General features: G+C 41.0%; 1 protein-coding gene across 1 annotated transcript in view; it reads right to left on the bottom strand.

Annotated features, from left to right (window-relative positions):
- The window catches only part of LOC145407821 (uncharacterized), a 262,418-nt gene that overhangs the window by 131,227 nt on the left and 112,528 nt on the right, over positions 1–18,663 (bottom strand). Inside the window, exon 14 of the mRNA XM_080278678.1 lies at positions 12,036–12,165. Within this exon, the coding sequence (XP_080134804.1) occupies positions 12,036–12,165 (130 nt within the window). The remainder of the gene's footprint in view (positions 1–12,035; positions 12,166–18,663) is intronic.

Genomic DNA, 18,663 nt, shown 5'->3' with positions numbered 1-18,663 from the left:
CTGCAAATCCAGACAAGAGCTTGGCAGACTAGTGCAGAGTTTTGTAGATGTCTGTGAGCGTTGTTCCTTCAGAGGAAATGTAGAAAAGAATAAACTGATGGTTACTGAGAGAAGGTGACTCCCAGTGTGCTGTTATAGTGAATGGAGACAGACTGGAGTTCAGGAGTGAGTTCAAACACCTGAGTACAGAGATAGAAGAGAGGAAAATGTGCAAAGGCGGAAAGTAGAGTGACACAAGGAAGGACGGTAGCTAGTGCTATGAAGGCCTTGATAAGAAACAGATGCTTGAGTGTTGCAGCTGCACAGGGCTTACATGAAGGAGTGTTAATGCCAATTTTAACATACAAACAGGCCATGGTGTGGCATGAAAATGAAAATCAACAGTGAGAGCAATGGAGATGGGACTGCTGAAGGATGTATGTGGAGTACACAGAGTGGTTAGGATACAGAATAATATGATTCACAAAAGATGCCCAGCAAAGATGTCTGTGGACACCAGAATCAAAGAGAGTGTACTGAGATGGTATGGTCATGTGGAGAGAATGGATAACAACAGAGTGGTGAAAAAGGTATATCTGAGCAAATTTGAAAGAGGAAGGAGGCGAGGTAGGCCAAGAAGAAGGTGGAGGGATATGGTGGATGAGTGTGTGAGGAAAAGAGGTATGGAAGTTGGTGAGGCTAAGGGACTGACAAGAGACCGAGCTGGCAGGATGAATTTTGCACGGAGAAGTGCATGACTAGGAATTTGGCACCTTTTTCTAACTAGACAGCTTTTGGATTGGTTCTATCAGTAAGGCGCATGTGAAGCTACAGAACGTGGTGAAATTTCTTTGGCCTATTTGATGGCGCCCGGATTTCGAGGGCTTGAATGATGAGTGAATGGCAGCGTGATCCATTGAATAGAAACTTTGGTTGTCTGGACACTGCTACTCCTCACTGTGTCCTAGGGTGGGAGAGGAGTTCCAGATGTTGATGATGATGATGATGATGATAGATGATGGATGGGTGGTTGGATGGATGGATGGATGGATGGATGGATGGATGAAGGCCAATTCACACGACCCGTTTTGGTTCCAACAGGCAGTCTGCCGGCTTGACGCTGTCAGAATGTTGTGAATTCACACGTAACGTGTTTGTGGTCCGTCCAGCATCATTATTCGCTATGTGCTCATTGTTGCATGAGGATCATGGTCGGTCGGTCTCTACGGAATTTGGTGGCAATAGCTCTACTATTAAAAGAGGAAGAGGAAGAAAAAGTTTGTGGAAGGAGGAAAAGGTCATGGGTACATTAGTCACTGAAAAAGAGGTTCGAGGGAGAATTCTAGACCCTGTATAAAGAACTGGTAGCTGATGATGTAAAATTTTTCAGTAGTCCTGCTGAAGCAGTACCTTGGCAGTGATATAGCATATCCTGTATTAAGGCAAAAAAAGAAACTGAATTTTACCTGCAAAGATTATGAGTTGTAATTTCATGTATAATAAACTTTTGACATACTCACCTGGGCTGTTGACTTCCTCGTCAATCACTTTCAATATCTTATCTTTATGCAGATTATCACAGTACTTCTTGTTAGTCATATCAAATATCTCTTCATAAGAACGTACAAGTTCAGCCTTTTGTCCATGATGCCAAACAGTGAACTATATGTGTTATCTACATTGACAAGGTGATAACAGCAAGTCGTGGAATGGACGGGTACACTATGTATTCTCGTTCACATGAGCCATCACCAACCCATCAGGCCTGCGTCAAGTAGCCAGCTAGCCGGCCAGGATTTCTCAAGAAGTTCTCTGTGATGTGTCAGTTGGCTGATGGACGGTTGCTGCCGTCAGCTTCACAGGTCATGTGAACAGTTACATTAGAATGGATGTAAGAAATCGACGGTGTCTAGCCGCCGGACTGCCTGTCGGAACCAAAACGGGTCGTGTGAATCGGCCTTAATTCTATCCATCCATCCATCCTCCAATCCTACGTTGCCCCATGAGGAGTTTAGAAGCCTGGGGCTAGGCAAGTTAGTCCTGACATTTAAGATGAGAGTGACCAGTGAGCATAAGTGGCTGGGGAATGGCTGGGAGAAGAAGGGACGTGAGAAGACAGGAAGAAATCAGTAGGATAGAAGTTGTGGAAGCAATGAAGAAAGTTAAATTGGGGAAAGCCCCAGGAATTGATGGAGTGTGTGGTGAAATGGTGAAGCATGGGGGAGAGACAGTAGTATAATGGATGTGGAAGATGTACAGATTGGCCTGGGAGGAAGATAGAGTCCCAGAGGATTGGAAGTCAGGTATAATTATTCCCTTGTACAGTGCAAAGGAAAAGGGGAAAAAGAAGTGTGTGGTAATCACAGGGGCATTTGTCTTCTTAGTATAATAGGAAAAGTGTATGGTAGGATACTTATTGACAGAGTTAGAGAAAGAACAGAGAAATTAGTTGGAGACGAACAGGGAGGCTTTAGGAAGGGAACAGGTTGTGTAGATCAAATATTCATTCTTAGATCTTTAGTCGAAAAGTTTCTAGAGAAGGGAAAGAAGTTGTATGTGGCTTTCATGGATTTGCAGAAAGCATATAACAGGGTGGATAGACAAAGATTGTGGAAAGTATTAAGAATATATGGAGTAGATGGAAAGTTGTTGAATGCTGTGAAGAGTATGTATGATGGTGCTAAGGCTGCAGTGCGTGTGGATGGTGAACTAAGTGAATTTTTCTCTTTGGAGGTTGGGTTGAAACAGGGATGTCATGTCTCCATGGTTGTTCAATCTGTACATGGATGGAGTAATAAAAGAGGTACAAGGTAGGGTAGTGGATGTTGGAGTGGCCCTGGTGAGAAAGGATAGTGTTTGGAAACTCCCTGTACTGTTGTTTGCAGATGATACTGTGTTGTTGAGTGAAGACGAAGGGGAGCTGCAAGGCTTGGTGGATGAGTTTGGGAGTGTGTGTAAGAAACGGAATCTAAAGGTGAATGTAGGGAAGAGTAAAGTGATGGTCTTTGAGAGAGGTGAAGTCAGTGAATGTACAGCGAGGTTGGTGAGGAATTGGAAAATGTGAGTACGTTTAAGTACTTGGGTAGTGTGATGAGTAAGGATGGAGGTTTGGAGGGTGAAGTGCTTGAAAGGGTACAGCAGGGAAGAAAGGTTGCTGGTTCTTTGAAAGCAGTGATAAGAAACATGGAAGTGAGCATGCAAGTGAAAAAGTTACTACATGACAGTATTGTGATACCAACTCTAACGTATGGAAGTGAAGCTTGGACGTTGTTGGAAGGACACAAGTGAAGAGTGAGAGCAGTGGAAATGAGTTATTTAAGAGGAGCCTGTGGAGTCACATGGAGAGACAGGCTGACGAATGAGGATATAAAGGAGCGTGGTGTGGATGTGGATGTGACAGGAAGTGTTATGAAGAACACACTGAGGTGGTTTGGCCATGTGGAGAGGATGGAGGGTGAAAGACTGACGAAGAGAGTGTATGTGAGTGAGGTGGAGGGGGGAAGAGGGAGGGAGAGGCCGAGGATGAGATGGAGGCATGGGGTGGAGAGGTATATGAGAGACGGGGGTGTGAGTTGGGAGCAGGGCAGTGAAATGGCTGGGGACAGGACAACGTGGAGGCGATTTGTTTGTGGCCACCCCAAACGGGATTGAGGTGTCTGGCAATAGATAGACAGAGATAGATAGTGACCAGCCTTACTCATCCCTGAATGGCATTATGTGAGCAATAAACCCCAACCACCCCTTGGATATAAACCTTCACCGGCTCAATCCAACTGGAGAGCCATAATTACTCACAATACTACCAGGCACCAAAATCTGGCTATACGGTTACCATCCAGCCTTTATGGGAGCTGTTGAGGAAGATCATCATCATCATCATCATCATCATCATCATGACGATGACGATGATGATGATGATGATAATAATAATAATTATAATAATAATAATAATAACAACACCAACAAAGTGGTAGGTGGTGGTGACCATCATCCACTCACTTGATGTAAAGCTGCCTTCTTCTTCCTTAGCCTTTATCATTCTCTTTCTGTGCCTGCCCTCCTCTCTTCCTATTTCTCCCATCTTTCCTGTCACTTCTTATTGCTTTTCTTTCCTTTACAGGTGGCATTACATTGAGTGACAAGTCGAATGGTTTCCTGTAAGCCAAGAAACCATTTATAAAGCTTGGTGGTAACCATACAACCAAACCATACATGCTCCCTTCATGTCAACAAGTGGGTTGGTGGAGGGTTAGTGCCCCTCCCCATAAAACAAATAACTCAAAGTCAAATGGCCACCCCTTACAGGATTATGGCATCTTGCAATAGATAGAAAGACAGACAACAACAACAATAGGGAGCTGTTGACATAAGCATTAATGAACAGTCTGGCTATCTCAGGAACAATCTCCTGACAGTTACTGATTCAGTGTGTGGATGGACAAGGGACCTCCTCAAGACAAAAGTAACATGATGGTGGGATGGAGGTGTAGAAACTGCAGTTATGGAGAAAAAAAGTTTTTTCAAGGAATGCAAATGGAGTAGTAACAATAAGGATTACTTGGCTGCCAAGCATTGAGGTAGAAAAGAGGTACAGGTATACCCCGGTTAAATGATGCAATTGGTTAGGTAAAAACCCATTGTTTGACGCGGTATCGTACATTGGGGTAGATTTAACAGGTAAAGTAATGGGATGCATTTTTCAGCCTTGGGTTTCCTCCCCCCCCAACCAAGTCCAAAACCCACCCAAATGAGCCCAAAAACAAGTTTAAAGCCAATTTAAATGGCCTAAACGCTGTAAATGAAGCTAACCTATGCCTAACACCTGTATATAACTCACTAAAACCAACAAATAAAATATAAAAATTGTCAAATTTAAGTCCGGAAACTACCAAGCTTAGTAAACTGTACTTCACAATGACAATGTTCACCCCACCTATGGCTAAAACACATTAATCTAAGTCAAAAAAAAGTTTGTAAATCAACCTAAACATAAAATTTTCGTCTAAAATATCATCAAAATCATTAGAAAAAAAAAATCAAAACCCATCGTTAAATCAGGGTTTGGCCATCAATTGAAGGGGCATGATGGTACAGTACTTCTACACCCGTCGTTAAGCCAGGGTACCGCATCTAGGGGTATCATAAATCAAGATACACCTGTATACATGGCAAAGTCTGAGTCCCTGAGACTTTTACTGGATAACCTAATTAGTGCTGAAAGGAAGAATATGATATTTAACCCCTACACCCCGGGCATGTTTACCGATGTTTTGCGTGTGCCGCGGGGTTATTCGGGCTCCGACAGACTCTCAAAAAATATTTGCCAAAAATCAGTTATTAGTCCTAGAATATTAAAATTATAAATGCTTGTGGCACATACCTTCAGCTTTCTCCTGGAATGTTTGTTGAGCCTTCGTCAGTTTTCGTAGGACTTGTGGAGACCTCGGAAGTTGGGTAACGAAGTCTCCACTTTACACTTCCCAACAACCCGTAATATGATTACCACAGCCAGATATTAACACTATAAACACTACTCTATGATTTTCAAGTAGTTTGGGATCCATACTCCAAAAAAAAAAAAAACACTGTGAAAGCAATGAAAATTATGAGCGCGTCTGACTGCCGCACTTGCGCTAGTTCGCTCTTGGTACTCTGTCATTTATTATTCATAAAACCCCTCACACTTTATATTTCTATTACTATATAACACTTATATATATCTACAGTCTTTATCCATAAGTTTCCTTCAGTAGTATTAGTTTATTGTCACTGTAGGGATTCAATTTCTTTCAGTAAAATACGTAGCATTCACTTTCTCGTCCTGTATACTAGCACTGAGAGTGAATGTCACTTTCATCTTCACTCTCATAACTCATAGTATTCAGACATGCTAGAGTGAAACTTTCACTTTCATTACTCCTAGGGTATATACTCGTATTCTTATAATACTACTCATTTACATTTCTATTTACGTTCTCTATTTTATTTACGTTATTTACATTTCTATTTTATTTACACTGTGTTATGCACTGTCACTTGAAGTAACTTATAAAACTATTTTCCATTGTTCATGTATATTACATTCATTACTTTCACTTGCTGTTTACACATTATTTACAATTCCACTTGCACTGTTTTACTCAATAGAAAGATCGTAGTCACTCTTTTATCAATTGTCAGCCCTTTACCTCTTTCCACACAAGGTTTAGTAGGGGGTAAAGGCCACAGGGCCCTTTGCATGGGGGTGAAAAAGGCCCTGAAGTCAGCAAGAGGAACAGACGCGTACATCCTCTTCGGAAGATGAGAGAGAACTGATAACGGAGGGCCGGCCCGGGTAGAGGCCTACTTAGGGGTTATTCAGTACTACCAACGTAGCTCTTGAAACAGCTATGTATTTCACTGAAATGATTGGCAGGAAATCTAGACAATACATTATAAATTAGGTAGTTCCAGGTGAATGTAAATATCACTTAGGCTTCTCCCTTCCCTCCTTATATGTATATTTATTACGAAAATAGATTATATGGCATATTTCAAGGGGAAAAAAACAGCGAAAATTAGTGAACGAGTGCACGTGAGGTGTTGTCAGGTGATAATTAGCCAATTCCAGGTGTATGGCACTCTCACTTACCTTATTTCTTTCTTGTATATATTATTTGGTATAAGAATATGGCATAGGGCTTATTTCAATGGATGAAATCAGTGAAAAATTCCAGGGAAGATTTACTTAGCGTAGCACGGCCGGGCATGTGAGAGGATAGGGTAATGGAGGGGGGGTAGGGAGGGGAGTCAAGAACGGGGAGAAATGGCTAAATTGTCAACAATGGATGGGAGTATAGATGAGATAAGGAGTGCTGACTAGTGTTGGACATTGGCAGTACTGATAGATGATACAAGCCCCCACTTGGAAGCCCGGGTGAATTCAAAATAACACAGAATCACAAAAGCGACGCCCCGCAGTATGATCCCTTACTCCCAAGCGTCACGAAAGTGACGCCCCGCGGTTAAGGGGTTAAGGTGGCATGCCAGATGAAGTAAAACAGGGATATCATGGGTGAGCAGTGTGAAGAATGATGAAGGTAGTGGTGAACAATGCAGATAATAAAGGCACCTGGAGAGAATATTATAACCAGTTGCAGAATGAGGAGTCTGACTGGAACAGGGAAAGTTTGGAGTTAGCAGATCCAGTGTTTGGCCCTTTGGCCTTTGATTGATGTTATTACTGTGAGCAGGGTAATAAGCAGGATGTAGGTGGGGAAGCCAGCAGGTGTGTCTGGGTTGACTGCTGAAATGCTGAAGGCATCAGGTGATATAACAGTGAGGTTAGTTGCTGATTTGATAAACACAATTATGTATGTGTGTGTGGTCCCAGATGTTTGGCTAAAGTGTGTGATTATAAATGTGTACAAGGAGGAGGGGGAAATTATAGAGGTATAAAACTTTTGGACCAAATAAGGAAGATAATGGAGAGAGTTCTAGAAGGTATGATTACAGAAAAAGTGAATACTGATGAGATGCAGTTTGGGTTCATGCCAGGCAAAGGGACCACTGATGCCATAATCATTGCTCAACAGCTTCAGAAAAAAAAAAAAAAAAAATCTAGGAAAGCAAAGGGATCTGTACATTGCTTTTGCTGATTTAGAGACACTTCTAAAGAAGCAATGAGAAAGCTTGGGATCGAAAAGTAGCTGGTTAGAGTGGGTATGGCAAAGAAGTATGTGGTGTTCGCATCCCAGTGAGAGTGAATGGAGATTTGAGTAATGAGTTTTCCATGAATGTTGGTGTGTATCAGGGGTCAGTCTTGAGTCCCTTACTGTTTATCATCGTGCCTGAAGCCCACTCACATGGCTTCAGAAATGGACTCTGTGGGAAATGCTGTATACCCATGATTTTATGTTGACTGCAGAGAATGAAAGGGAACTGGATGAAAGATTTTGGAAGCAGAGAGATGGTATGGGCCAAAAAGGACTGAGAATAATGTAGATAAAACAAAGATGATGGTATCTATGGTTGATGAAGTACTGTCAAAGACGAGGGAGAGTGGCTATGTGTGGTTTGCCACAAGAGAGTGGACAGTAATTCCATCTTGTGCAGTGTTTGTGAAAAGTGGGTGCATAAGAGATTTTGTGGTATTAGAGGTAGACTGCAAGATAATGCTTATTTCAAGTGTGTGTAGGAGAACATGTTAGGTTATCAAATGTGTGTGTGTGTGTGTGTGTGTGTGTGTGTGTGTGTGTGTGTGTGTGTGTGTGTGTGTTTTTAAACAGAACACAGGGGGGGGGGGACACCAGATTAATGGCATCCTCCATTCATAAAATATCTGTAACAGTTGGACTTGAACTGCTGTAGGCTGAAGTTTGGGGGGAAACAACTCGGGGGGAAGCAAGTTCCAGACAGATGCAGTTCGGGGAATGAAAGAATGCTGATAGGCAAATGTTCTGCAATATGGCTGTGCGACATTCCAGTCACGAGCGCTACCAGATGCCCATGTGGCACGAGGGAAGGCATGGAGAGCTGGTACAATGGACGCAACTTCGTCTGGGCATTTGCCATAAAAATATCTAAAATAATGCAAGGGAGCCACCATTCCTTCTTACTTGTAGGGGAGGTAGCTTATTTATAATAGCAGGGTCATTAATAATTATCTTGCAATCTTTCTTCTCTAGTGCTGTTAATTTTACCCAGTCCCACATTAATGACTTAATATTAGCTGGCATGGATTTATTCATTCTAAGTCAACAATTCACTAAATGACTGAACTCTCCAAAGTGGTTTGATAGCAACTGTGCCAGAGCAACAGCCCAAAAGTCATTAGCATATAACTCATACTTAAAATAAGAAACATCTGAGTCACTTTGTCAATTTAAAATTGCTAGAAACCAAGCAAAAGCTGTAATAAATCTCGCTAAATCAAACTTTCTTCAAAATCAAGCATCAAAACTACTTAACAACCCTAATGACAATAGAATACTCTGGTCAACTCTCAATTCTTTCAATAGTAACTTTAACAAGTCATCACTCATTCCCCCACTAAAATCTTCAGATGGCAACATTACAAATGACCCGCGTGGGAAAGCGAATATCTTTGCCAGTACTTTTGCCAGAAATTCTACCATAGAGGAAGTCAGCCGGAGCGTCCCAGCAACAGAACTTGCCTCTCCTGAAACTGTTTCACTTGAAATAGACAAGATACATAAAATCCATCTTGGACAATTTACCAACCAACAAAGCTCCAGGCCCAGATGGAATTCTCCAATTGCTCTGAAAAAGTGCTCCAAAGAACTTTTCTCTGTTCTAGCTAAATTATTCAGAAAGCATACATACTTTTTCATTCCCTAATTCAAGAAGAGAAGCCAATATCCACCCAATGCCAAAGAAAGGAAGTCCTCTGACCCCTCTGATTACAGACCAATAGCGGTCACATCTTCTCTTGGCAAAGTATTTGAAATTGTAATAATAAGCACATAATTAAACATCTTGAATCCAGCAACTTACTTAGAGATAAACAATATGGTTTTCACCATGAAAGATCCACCACTGACATAATCAATCTCCTCACTCATACCATTCACCAATCAATCACCAACATGGAGAAACTCACGCAGTAGCCCTTGATATTTCTAAAGCTTTCGACACAGTGTGGCCCCGTTCCCTGCCATCCAAACTCCCTTGCTATGGACTAATGTCTTTTGTTCCTCTGCTTTCCTCATAGCTCAGTGACAGAAAAATAAGAGTAAAAAGTAGATGATGTATATTCCAATTTCCACTAAATTAATGCCGGCATGCCACAGGGATCAGTTCTGGCGCCAACTCTGTTCCTGGTTCATATTACAATGATTAGGCGGATGTGTAGTGTGTCCTTGAATGCGAGGCCTGGAGGCACCAAATTTACGATGGAAGTGTTAAGAGAAGGCATGGGATTGGAATGTAATGGTGCTGTGATGAGGTGAGGTAGACTGAAATGGTTTTGGACATGTGGAGAGGATGGGGGATGATAATTAGGTGCAGAATGTGAGAAGCAGAACCTTGTGGGTGGGATAGCGAGAGGCAGACCGAAAAAGATCTGGAACAAGGTCACAGAGTGTGACTCAGGGATAAGGGAATGGATAGGAAGGCTGTCACAAAGCCGCCATTACGTCACCAAGGCTGACACATGCAAGCATGGTGGAGCCTTATAAACTAAATGGAATGAAATACAGTAATAATAGCTATGTTGTGGAATTTGTTGTGACCATTGGAATGGTTCTCTCTCCTTTTTTCAAATTTACGGCTTTCCAGTAACCAGAATAGAAAACATACCCTTATCAATGGCTGTACTACATCTCTAACATAAGTGTTAAAAAAAATAAAAATAAAAATAAGAAAGACAGTACAGCAATTTGTACGAGACTAAAGGGGGGATGGAAGGAGTGGCTGAGAGCGAGGGTATATACGTTTGGACAAAACGACAGAAAGACCCTCCTTATGGCCATCTCCATGAGGGAGATCTGGAAGTATGGAGGAGTAAGAGAAAAACAGATAAATTACTCCAAGAATTACCTTCTCATCAGCCAAAGGAGGCTCCATAGCACAGTACTCTCGTGTCCAACACGCATTTGTCCAGCATGATCCACGTCCAGCACGGAGAGCTAAAAATTAGTACGATTTAATACAATTTAATTACTGTAACACAGGTGTGTTAGCATAACACGGACGTAGCTCCGAGAAGTGGGCGAAATCCGCAGAGTTCACCTCTAGCACGATCACCCCTGGTCCAACACAGTCATACTGGACATTCCCGTGAAGCTGACAGCCAATTAAAACTTCCGATAAAGTAGCCTCCCCGCCCACTATCGTGACATGATCATGATGTTGCCCAATTAAAAACGCTTCTGCTCTCACGTGGTTTTGTTTAAATTTCTCCCGCCATAGCGCCACTCAGTCGCATAATTCACATAGGAGCGGTGCTTTTTTTCTTCCTGCATTTTCTGGCCTTGCTACTGCACTTTACCCTGCTCACGATGCCTAAGAAGCCTTCTGAGAACCCTAAGAAGCGGTGGCACCTCCCTCAGGCCACCAAGCTAGAAATCATTGACAGGAAGAAGGGGAGAGGAATGTGGACATTGCCAAGGCCTATGACGTGAATGAAGCCAGCGTGAGGACCATAATAAAAAACCAAGACAAGAACTTCCAGCAAAAGGAGGAAGAGAGAAGAGTGCTAGGATAGCCAGAAGCAGGACCTTCCATGGATGTGGACGAGGATAGTGATTCTGAGTGTGATTTCGAAGGATTTATGAGGGAGGTTGAGGAGGAGCAGCAGCCATTACCCACTAGTAACGCCACCAGCCATCCTCCGGGGACCCAGTAGGACTACCCACAGCCTCGGATACCACCTTCCATTCCCAGCGAGCCCACCAACACTATCCTAAAGGGTTAGTTATCATTCATAGTACAGTACCATTTATTATAATTACAGTAATACCAATATATGTATAGGTATACGGTAGGTATTTAGGGTGACTTTTCCTAGGGTTGCTGACATAATTCATTTTTCCCCATAAGCTCTGTTGTTTGTCCAACACGTTTTTGGTCCAACACGGGACCCGTGCATGACAATATTACCACGTTGGACACGAGGGTACTGTATCTCTTACTTACTAGTTTACTCCAGAATACAGCACAAATAGTCCTGTATAAGCAATTAATCCAATCTATACCACTAATAATAAGACTTAAATATCCTACAGGAGAACTGTGAAGTCCAGTAAGCAAAATAAATTACGGAGGAACAGACAATAGCAAGCCTCCTTAGCCGACATGAAGACAACTCTGAGCCTGTGTGAAGAATCTGGGCCCATATTGTTGTCAGTTACGGAAACTCCCTAACACCTTTTCTAAAGCATTTTCGGCATTAAATCTTAATGTCCTATTCTGTTAAATAAATCCTTCCAATATTGCCAAACTCTGAATAAACAGCATACAAACGGATGTTTACCAGCTACATTTCAAAATAAATCGCTAAGGAAGAGGTGCTAGGGAGCTTCCATACCCAATGAGAATACATGACCTGGACTCACCTTTAGGATCTCTGGCTTGGTGAAAGTGATAGGGTCATTGGAGCTGCCAGGCCATCTAACCACCTTGATTTGCTTGGGTTTTCTGAGCATCTCACAGCATATATCAGCATGCTGCTGGGATAGTTTGTACCTGTTGTAATAAAAAGGGAAGTTCAACACTGCTTTAGATTAACCACTTCAACTAAATGACAAATTTTTTAGGTTAATCTTACACTCTCCATGACAACTGCATTCATGTCAGGAGAGGCTTTCTGAACTACAAAGGTTAGATATAGCCTTATTTAACTATTTCCCTACAAAACAACTACACAAAACTGAATATAACTGTCTAAAAGTTACATGAATATACTATCTATCTATCTCTCTATTGCCAGACGCCTCAATCCCGTTCAGGGTGGTCACAAACAAATCACCTCCACGTCATCCTGTCCCCTACCATTTCACTGCCCTGCTCCCAACCCACACCCCCGTCTCTCATATACCTCTCCACCCCATCCCTCCATCTCATCCTCAGCCTCCCCCTCCCTCTTCCCCCCTCCACCTCACTCACATACACTCTCTTCGTCAGTCTTTCACCCTCCATCCTCTCCACATGGCCAAACCACCTCAGTGTATTCCTCCTAACGCTTCCTATCACATCCACACCACAACGCTCCTTTATATCCTCATTTGTCAGCCTGTCTCTCCATGTGACTCCACAGGCTCCTCTTAAATAACTCATTTCCACTGCTCTCACTTGACTTGTGTCCTTCCAGCAACGGCCAAGCTTCACTTCCATACATTTGAGTTCGTATCACAATACTGTCATGAATATACATTAAATGAAAAGCACACCATCAGACTGAAGGGTTCAAGTGTCAATGCCAACTGGTGTTTAGCCATTAACCCTTCTGTTGCATGAGCTACCTTCAACTCAACATACATCTGGCTCTAGCTTTGATGAATTTCTGGTACAGCATTGCAGTAACCATCCAACAAAATGAAACAAACACATATACACAGATACACAAACTATGGTATTACAGTCCCACCATCCTAGAAAACACACACACACACACACACACACACACACAAACATGGGTGTAAACAAGAAAGATAACACGCATCTGCAGGAAGGCTCCCAAACAATTATGGGAAGGGAGCAAAGGTCACTGGTATGTTTGCACAGCCCTACTCTACCATCCCAAGCAGTCAGGCAGTCACTTAATCTCACATGTTTTCGCTCGTCACTTAATCTCACATGTTTTCGCTCATGTGTTTACATGTTAGTGTAACATGCATCGTAATTTTATTAATTCTTCCACAAGTCATAGCAAATTACAGCATGGGTTAAAAAAAATAAATCCATCCATCCATCCATCATCCAATCCTACATTGCCCCATGAGGAGTGTAGGAGCCCGGGGCTAAGCAGTTGGTCCCGACATTTAGGATAAGAGTGACAAAAAATAAAAAAATTGCCAGGTGTGCCAGATGAGTCTTTTCACATCTGTAAGAAAAAGACTATGATTTTAGAAATTTGAAACAATGGTCCCGAGGCCTGCCACGGGAGCATGCAAATTTCTGAACCCACGGCCACTGAGAGGGGTATACGTACGCTTTACTTAACGCAGTAGAAGCACCTTACCAAATCAGTTCTTCCTGATAGTGTTATATTTTTCTTATTATTTCTGGGTTGGTAAATAAACGTTTCTTGTTAAATCTGTTTCCCTGCTGTCTTAAGCTGTTCTGCTGTGACACCTCTTATTTGATTTGTCGACATAATGGCGGAAGGGACTGTACCAACCTATATTTTTAACTAAACCTGACCTAACCCAGCTTAATTATGGTACCCGACAATTTAACCTAACCTACCCCAACCTAATCTAATCTCCAGTTGGGAAACTGGGAAATGAAATCCACATTGAGTTTCTTCCATTCAGCAGGAAACAAACAATCATACAGTAGTTACGACTTAAGGAATGTGACGATACTAACCGGGAGGAAATTTTTCAGCAGGAAATGGTAATGTACCATACTGAAAATAGTCATAAAAATATAGAAAGAAGCTGGAGAAATATGAACAGGTAAGGTCTTTCTGCTGCTTAACCCCTCCGTGGCCGAAAGCCCAGTATTTACCATGCACGGCAGGCCGACGCCGGGGCCATTTTTTGAAGTTTCGAAAATTTATTTTTTTTTCTTATCATATTGAAGAGAAAGTTCAGATGCACCTAACAGTACAAATTCCAGCTTCCTAGACACATTATATGGCTTGCAATGGAGCACAGAAATTGCAGAAATATTGGCAACCAATATCCGACGCCCAGGGGCACTGCCGGAACACAACTGGGCAGGTGTTGTTATTTTTTTTTTACCTCTAAAAACAATACAAATGGTGCTGAAATGTTGTGCATATATGAGATATGATGATATCGAATGATTTCAGTACATAATCTGATAGGAATGGCTGGAAAAAAAATTTTGAATATTTTTTCACCTTTTTGATATAAAATATGTTTATGGTAGTTTCGAGTTATTTTTTTCGTTATCATTGTGCCCATGCTTGGAAAAGCGAGCGAAAGAGTTGAGTTTTCGGTCCTAAATGAGAAAACTGCACGTCATCCAAGGTTAGACTCTGCCTCAGGAGAATAAAGTGGAGGGTCAGATCCAAAGTCAGAGTCAAATGTGTATTTAGCCACAGAGATTACAATAGTTGACATAACACTTAGTTTACTAGCAGCTGAGCCTTTTGAGAGTCCGGGAACTCTCTTTAAAGGCACCTTGTATTTCTTGCACTTTTGGTAAACATCAATTGTCTAGTAAGGCTAAAAACTACGATTTGACTAAATCAGCTGTATGACTTTTAAGTAATAATGGTCATCCCCGAATGACAATATTTTAAGATTTTAGTAAAGGGTACATACAAGAGAGCACTACAACAAAATGGAGGTAATTTTATATTAATACCAGTAATAATAATAATAATAATAATAATAATAATAATAATAACTAACACAATAATAATAATAATGAAAGTCAACTAATTTAAAGAATTAGTACTTTGATACCAAGTAAGATTTATAAGCAGATTTGAAAGATACAGCCTCGCTTAGTTCCCGAATGGCCATTGGGATACCATTCCAAACTTTGGGTCCCTGATAAGTGATATGTGACTGGGACTGTGTTGAAGCCATGAGCGGTATTTTTAGATCACAGTTATTTCGGAGATTATACCGATCATTCATATTAAAATCAAAGTAACTGTTAAATGACAGGTTGTGCAGCGACTTGTAAACAAACAAAACAGTGCAGTAGGACTTTATATCAGGCAATTTCAGGATACCCAATTTCTCGAAAGATGGATTAGTGTGGTCATATATGCGTAAGTTTTCCATTACACAGACCGATTTCTTTTGGGCTATAAATAAGCGGTTTAGTTGTGTCTTATAAGCACCACTCCATACATTGTTACGATAAAACAATAAAGGAAAAATCGGCGAGTAATAAATGAACTTAAAAGACCGTGTTGTCAGTTGATCACGAATTTGGTACATGATACCACACTGTTTGCTAATCTTTGTATGGAGATACTGGATATGTAAATGCCATGACAACGTTCATCAATTATAACACCAAGGAATTTTATACTGTCCACTCTTTCAACTGACTGGGCAACTATGAAGATGTTGGGTTGATTTGCAGTGCTTTGTTTCCTTCAAAATATAATGTAATGAGATTTGCTTACGTTTAGCGTGAGTTTGTTGCTTGTTACCCATTTTTTAATATCTGTTAGGTTGCTATTTACAACATTTGATAGTTTATTGAGATTTTGGTGGCTTGCATAAAAAGTACTATCATCAGCAAATAGTACTGGCTTCATATGTGAGGTAGCATACACGATGTCATTTATGTACAAAATAAACAAGAGTGGTCCTAAGACTGACCCCTGGGGAACTCAAGATTCTACTGGCATACAGGTAGACTGGCATTGTTTGTATTGCACAAACTGTTTGCGATTGGCTAAGTAGGAAGCAAACCACCGATTTGAAGTGCCTCGTATACCATAGTGGTCAAGCTTCTTTAGTAATATAGAGTGATTAACCGTATCAAATGCCTTGGCCAGATCTAGAAATACACCCATAGTAAATTTATTTTCATCAAATGAACCAAGCACGTCCTTGGTGAATGACAGCAAAGTACTCTCAGTAGACAATTTTTCCCTAAAACCAAATTGTGAATCACTGATAATATTGTTGTTGGTGCAAACTTGAATTAACCTACCATAAACCAATTTCTCTATTATCTTACTGATTGCTGGCAGGATTGAGATAGGACGATAATTGCTTAACAGCTTACGATCACCAGCTTTAAAAACTGGAATGACTTTGGCCAATTTCAACATGTCAGGAAACTTTCCAGTCTCAAAAGATACATTAAAGAGGAAGACAAGTACAGGAACTCGATAATCTATTATTTCCTTAACCCCTTAACCGCGGGGCGTCACTTTCGTGACGCTTGGGAGCAAGGGATCATACCGCGGGGCGTCGCTTTTGTGATTCTGTGTTATTTTGAATTCACCCGGGCTTCCAAGTGGGGGCTTGTATCATCTATCAGTACTGCCAATGTCCAACACTAGTCAGCACTCCTAATCTCATCTGTACTCCCATCCATTGTTGACAATTTAGCCATTTCTCCCCGTTCCTGACTCCCCTCCCTACCCCCCCTCCATTACCCTATCCTCTCGCCTGCCCGGCCATGCTACGCTAAGTAAATCTTCCCTGGAATTTTTCACTGATTTCATCCATTGAAATAAGCCCTATGTCCTATTCTTATACCAAATAATATATACAAGAAAGAAATCAGGTAAGTGAGAGTGCCATACACCTGGAATTGGCTAATTATCACCTGACAACACCTCACGTGCACTCGTTCGCTAATTTTCGCTGTTTTTTCCCCTTGAAATATGCCGTATAATCTATTTTCGTAATAAATATACATGTAAGGAGGGAAGGGAGAAGCCTAAGTGATATTTACATTCACCTGGAACTACCTAATTTATAATGTATTGTCTAGATTTCCTGCCAATCATTTCAGTGCTAGACAAAGCTGTTTCAGGATCTAACATTGGTAGCTCTGAATATATATCTCCTAAGTAGGCCTCTAATCTATTTTCGTAATAAATATACATGTAAGGAGGGAAGAGAGAAGCCTAAGTGATATTTACATTCACCTGGAACTACCAAATTTATAATGTATTGTCTAGATTTCCTGCCAATCATATCAGTGCTAGACTTAGCTGTTTCAAGAACTAATATTGGTAACTCTGAATAACCCCTAAGCAGGCCTCCACGCTGGCCCTCCGTTATCAGTTTACTCTCATCTTCCGAAGCGAGAGTACGTATGTTTCTTCTTGCTGACTTCAAGGTCTTTTTTCACCCCCATGCAAATGGCCCTGTGACCTTTACCCCCTACTAAACCTCGTGTGGAAAGAGGTAAAGGGCTGACAATTGATAAAAGAGTGACTACGATCTTTCTATTGAGTAAAACAGTGCAAGTGGAATTGTAAATAATGTGTAAATAATGTGTAAACAGCAAGTGAAAGTAATGAATGTAAATATACGTGAACAATGGAAAATAGTTTTATAAGTTATTTCAAGTGACAGTGCACAACACAGTGTAAATAAAATAGAAATGTAAATAACGTAAATAAAATAGAGAACGTAAATAGAAATGTAAATGAGTAGTATTATAAGAATACGAGTATATACCCTAGGAGTAATGAAAGTGAAAGTTTCACTCTAGCATGTCTGAATGCTATGAGTTATGAGAGTGAAGATGAAAGTGACATTCACTTTCAATGCCAGTATACAGGACGAGAAAGTGAATGCTACGTATTTTATTGAAAGAAATTGAATCCCTACAGTGACAATAAACTAATACTACTGAAGGAAACTTATGGATAAAGACTGTAGATATATATATGTATTATATAGTAATAGAAATATAAAGTGTGAGGGGTTTTATGAATAATAATTGACAGAGTACCAAGAGCGAACTAGTGCCAGTGTGACGATCAGACGCGCTCGTAATTTCCATTGCTTTCACAATGTTTTTTTTTTTTTTAGAATGGATCCCAAACTACTTGAAAATTGTAGAATAATGTTTATAGTGTTTGTATCTGGCTGTGGTAATCATATTACGGGTTGTCGGGAAGTGTAAAGTGGAGACTTCGTTACCCTACTTCAGAGGTCTCCACAAGTCCTACGGTAAGCGACGAAGGCTCAACAATCATTCCAGGAGAAAGCTGAAAGTATGTGCCATAAGCATATGTAATTTTATTATTCTAGGACTAATAACTGATTTTTGGCAAATATTTTTTGAGAGTCTGTCGGAGCCCAAATAACCCCGCGGGACACGCAAGTCATTGGTAAACAAGCCCGCGGTGTAGGGGTTAATGATGGACATGGGGATATCGTCATATCCGGGTCCAACATTCCACAGATTTTTTATAGTCTCAGTAACTTTGTGTTCAGTAGCAGGTGACAAAACGAATACACTGTCTTGCCTATTGCGTAAATATGAATAGAAATTAACCTCAGACTCTCCAACAGACTCAGCAAGTTTCTTACCAACACTGACAAAGTAATTATT

Source organism: Coenobita brevimanus, chromosome 74 (assembly GCF_032717465.1).
Source record: "Coenobita brevimanus isolate Jiangsu-jjx chromosome 74, ASM3271746v2, whole genome shotgun sequence".
NCBI lineage: Eukaryota > Metazoa > Arthropoda > Malacostraca > Decapoda > Coenobitidae > Coenobita > Coenobita brevimanus.
This window is presented reverse-complemented; position numbering and strand designations above follow the sequence as displayed.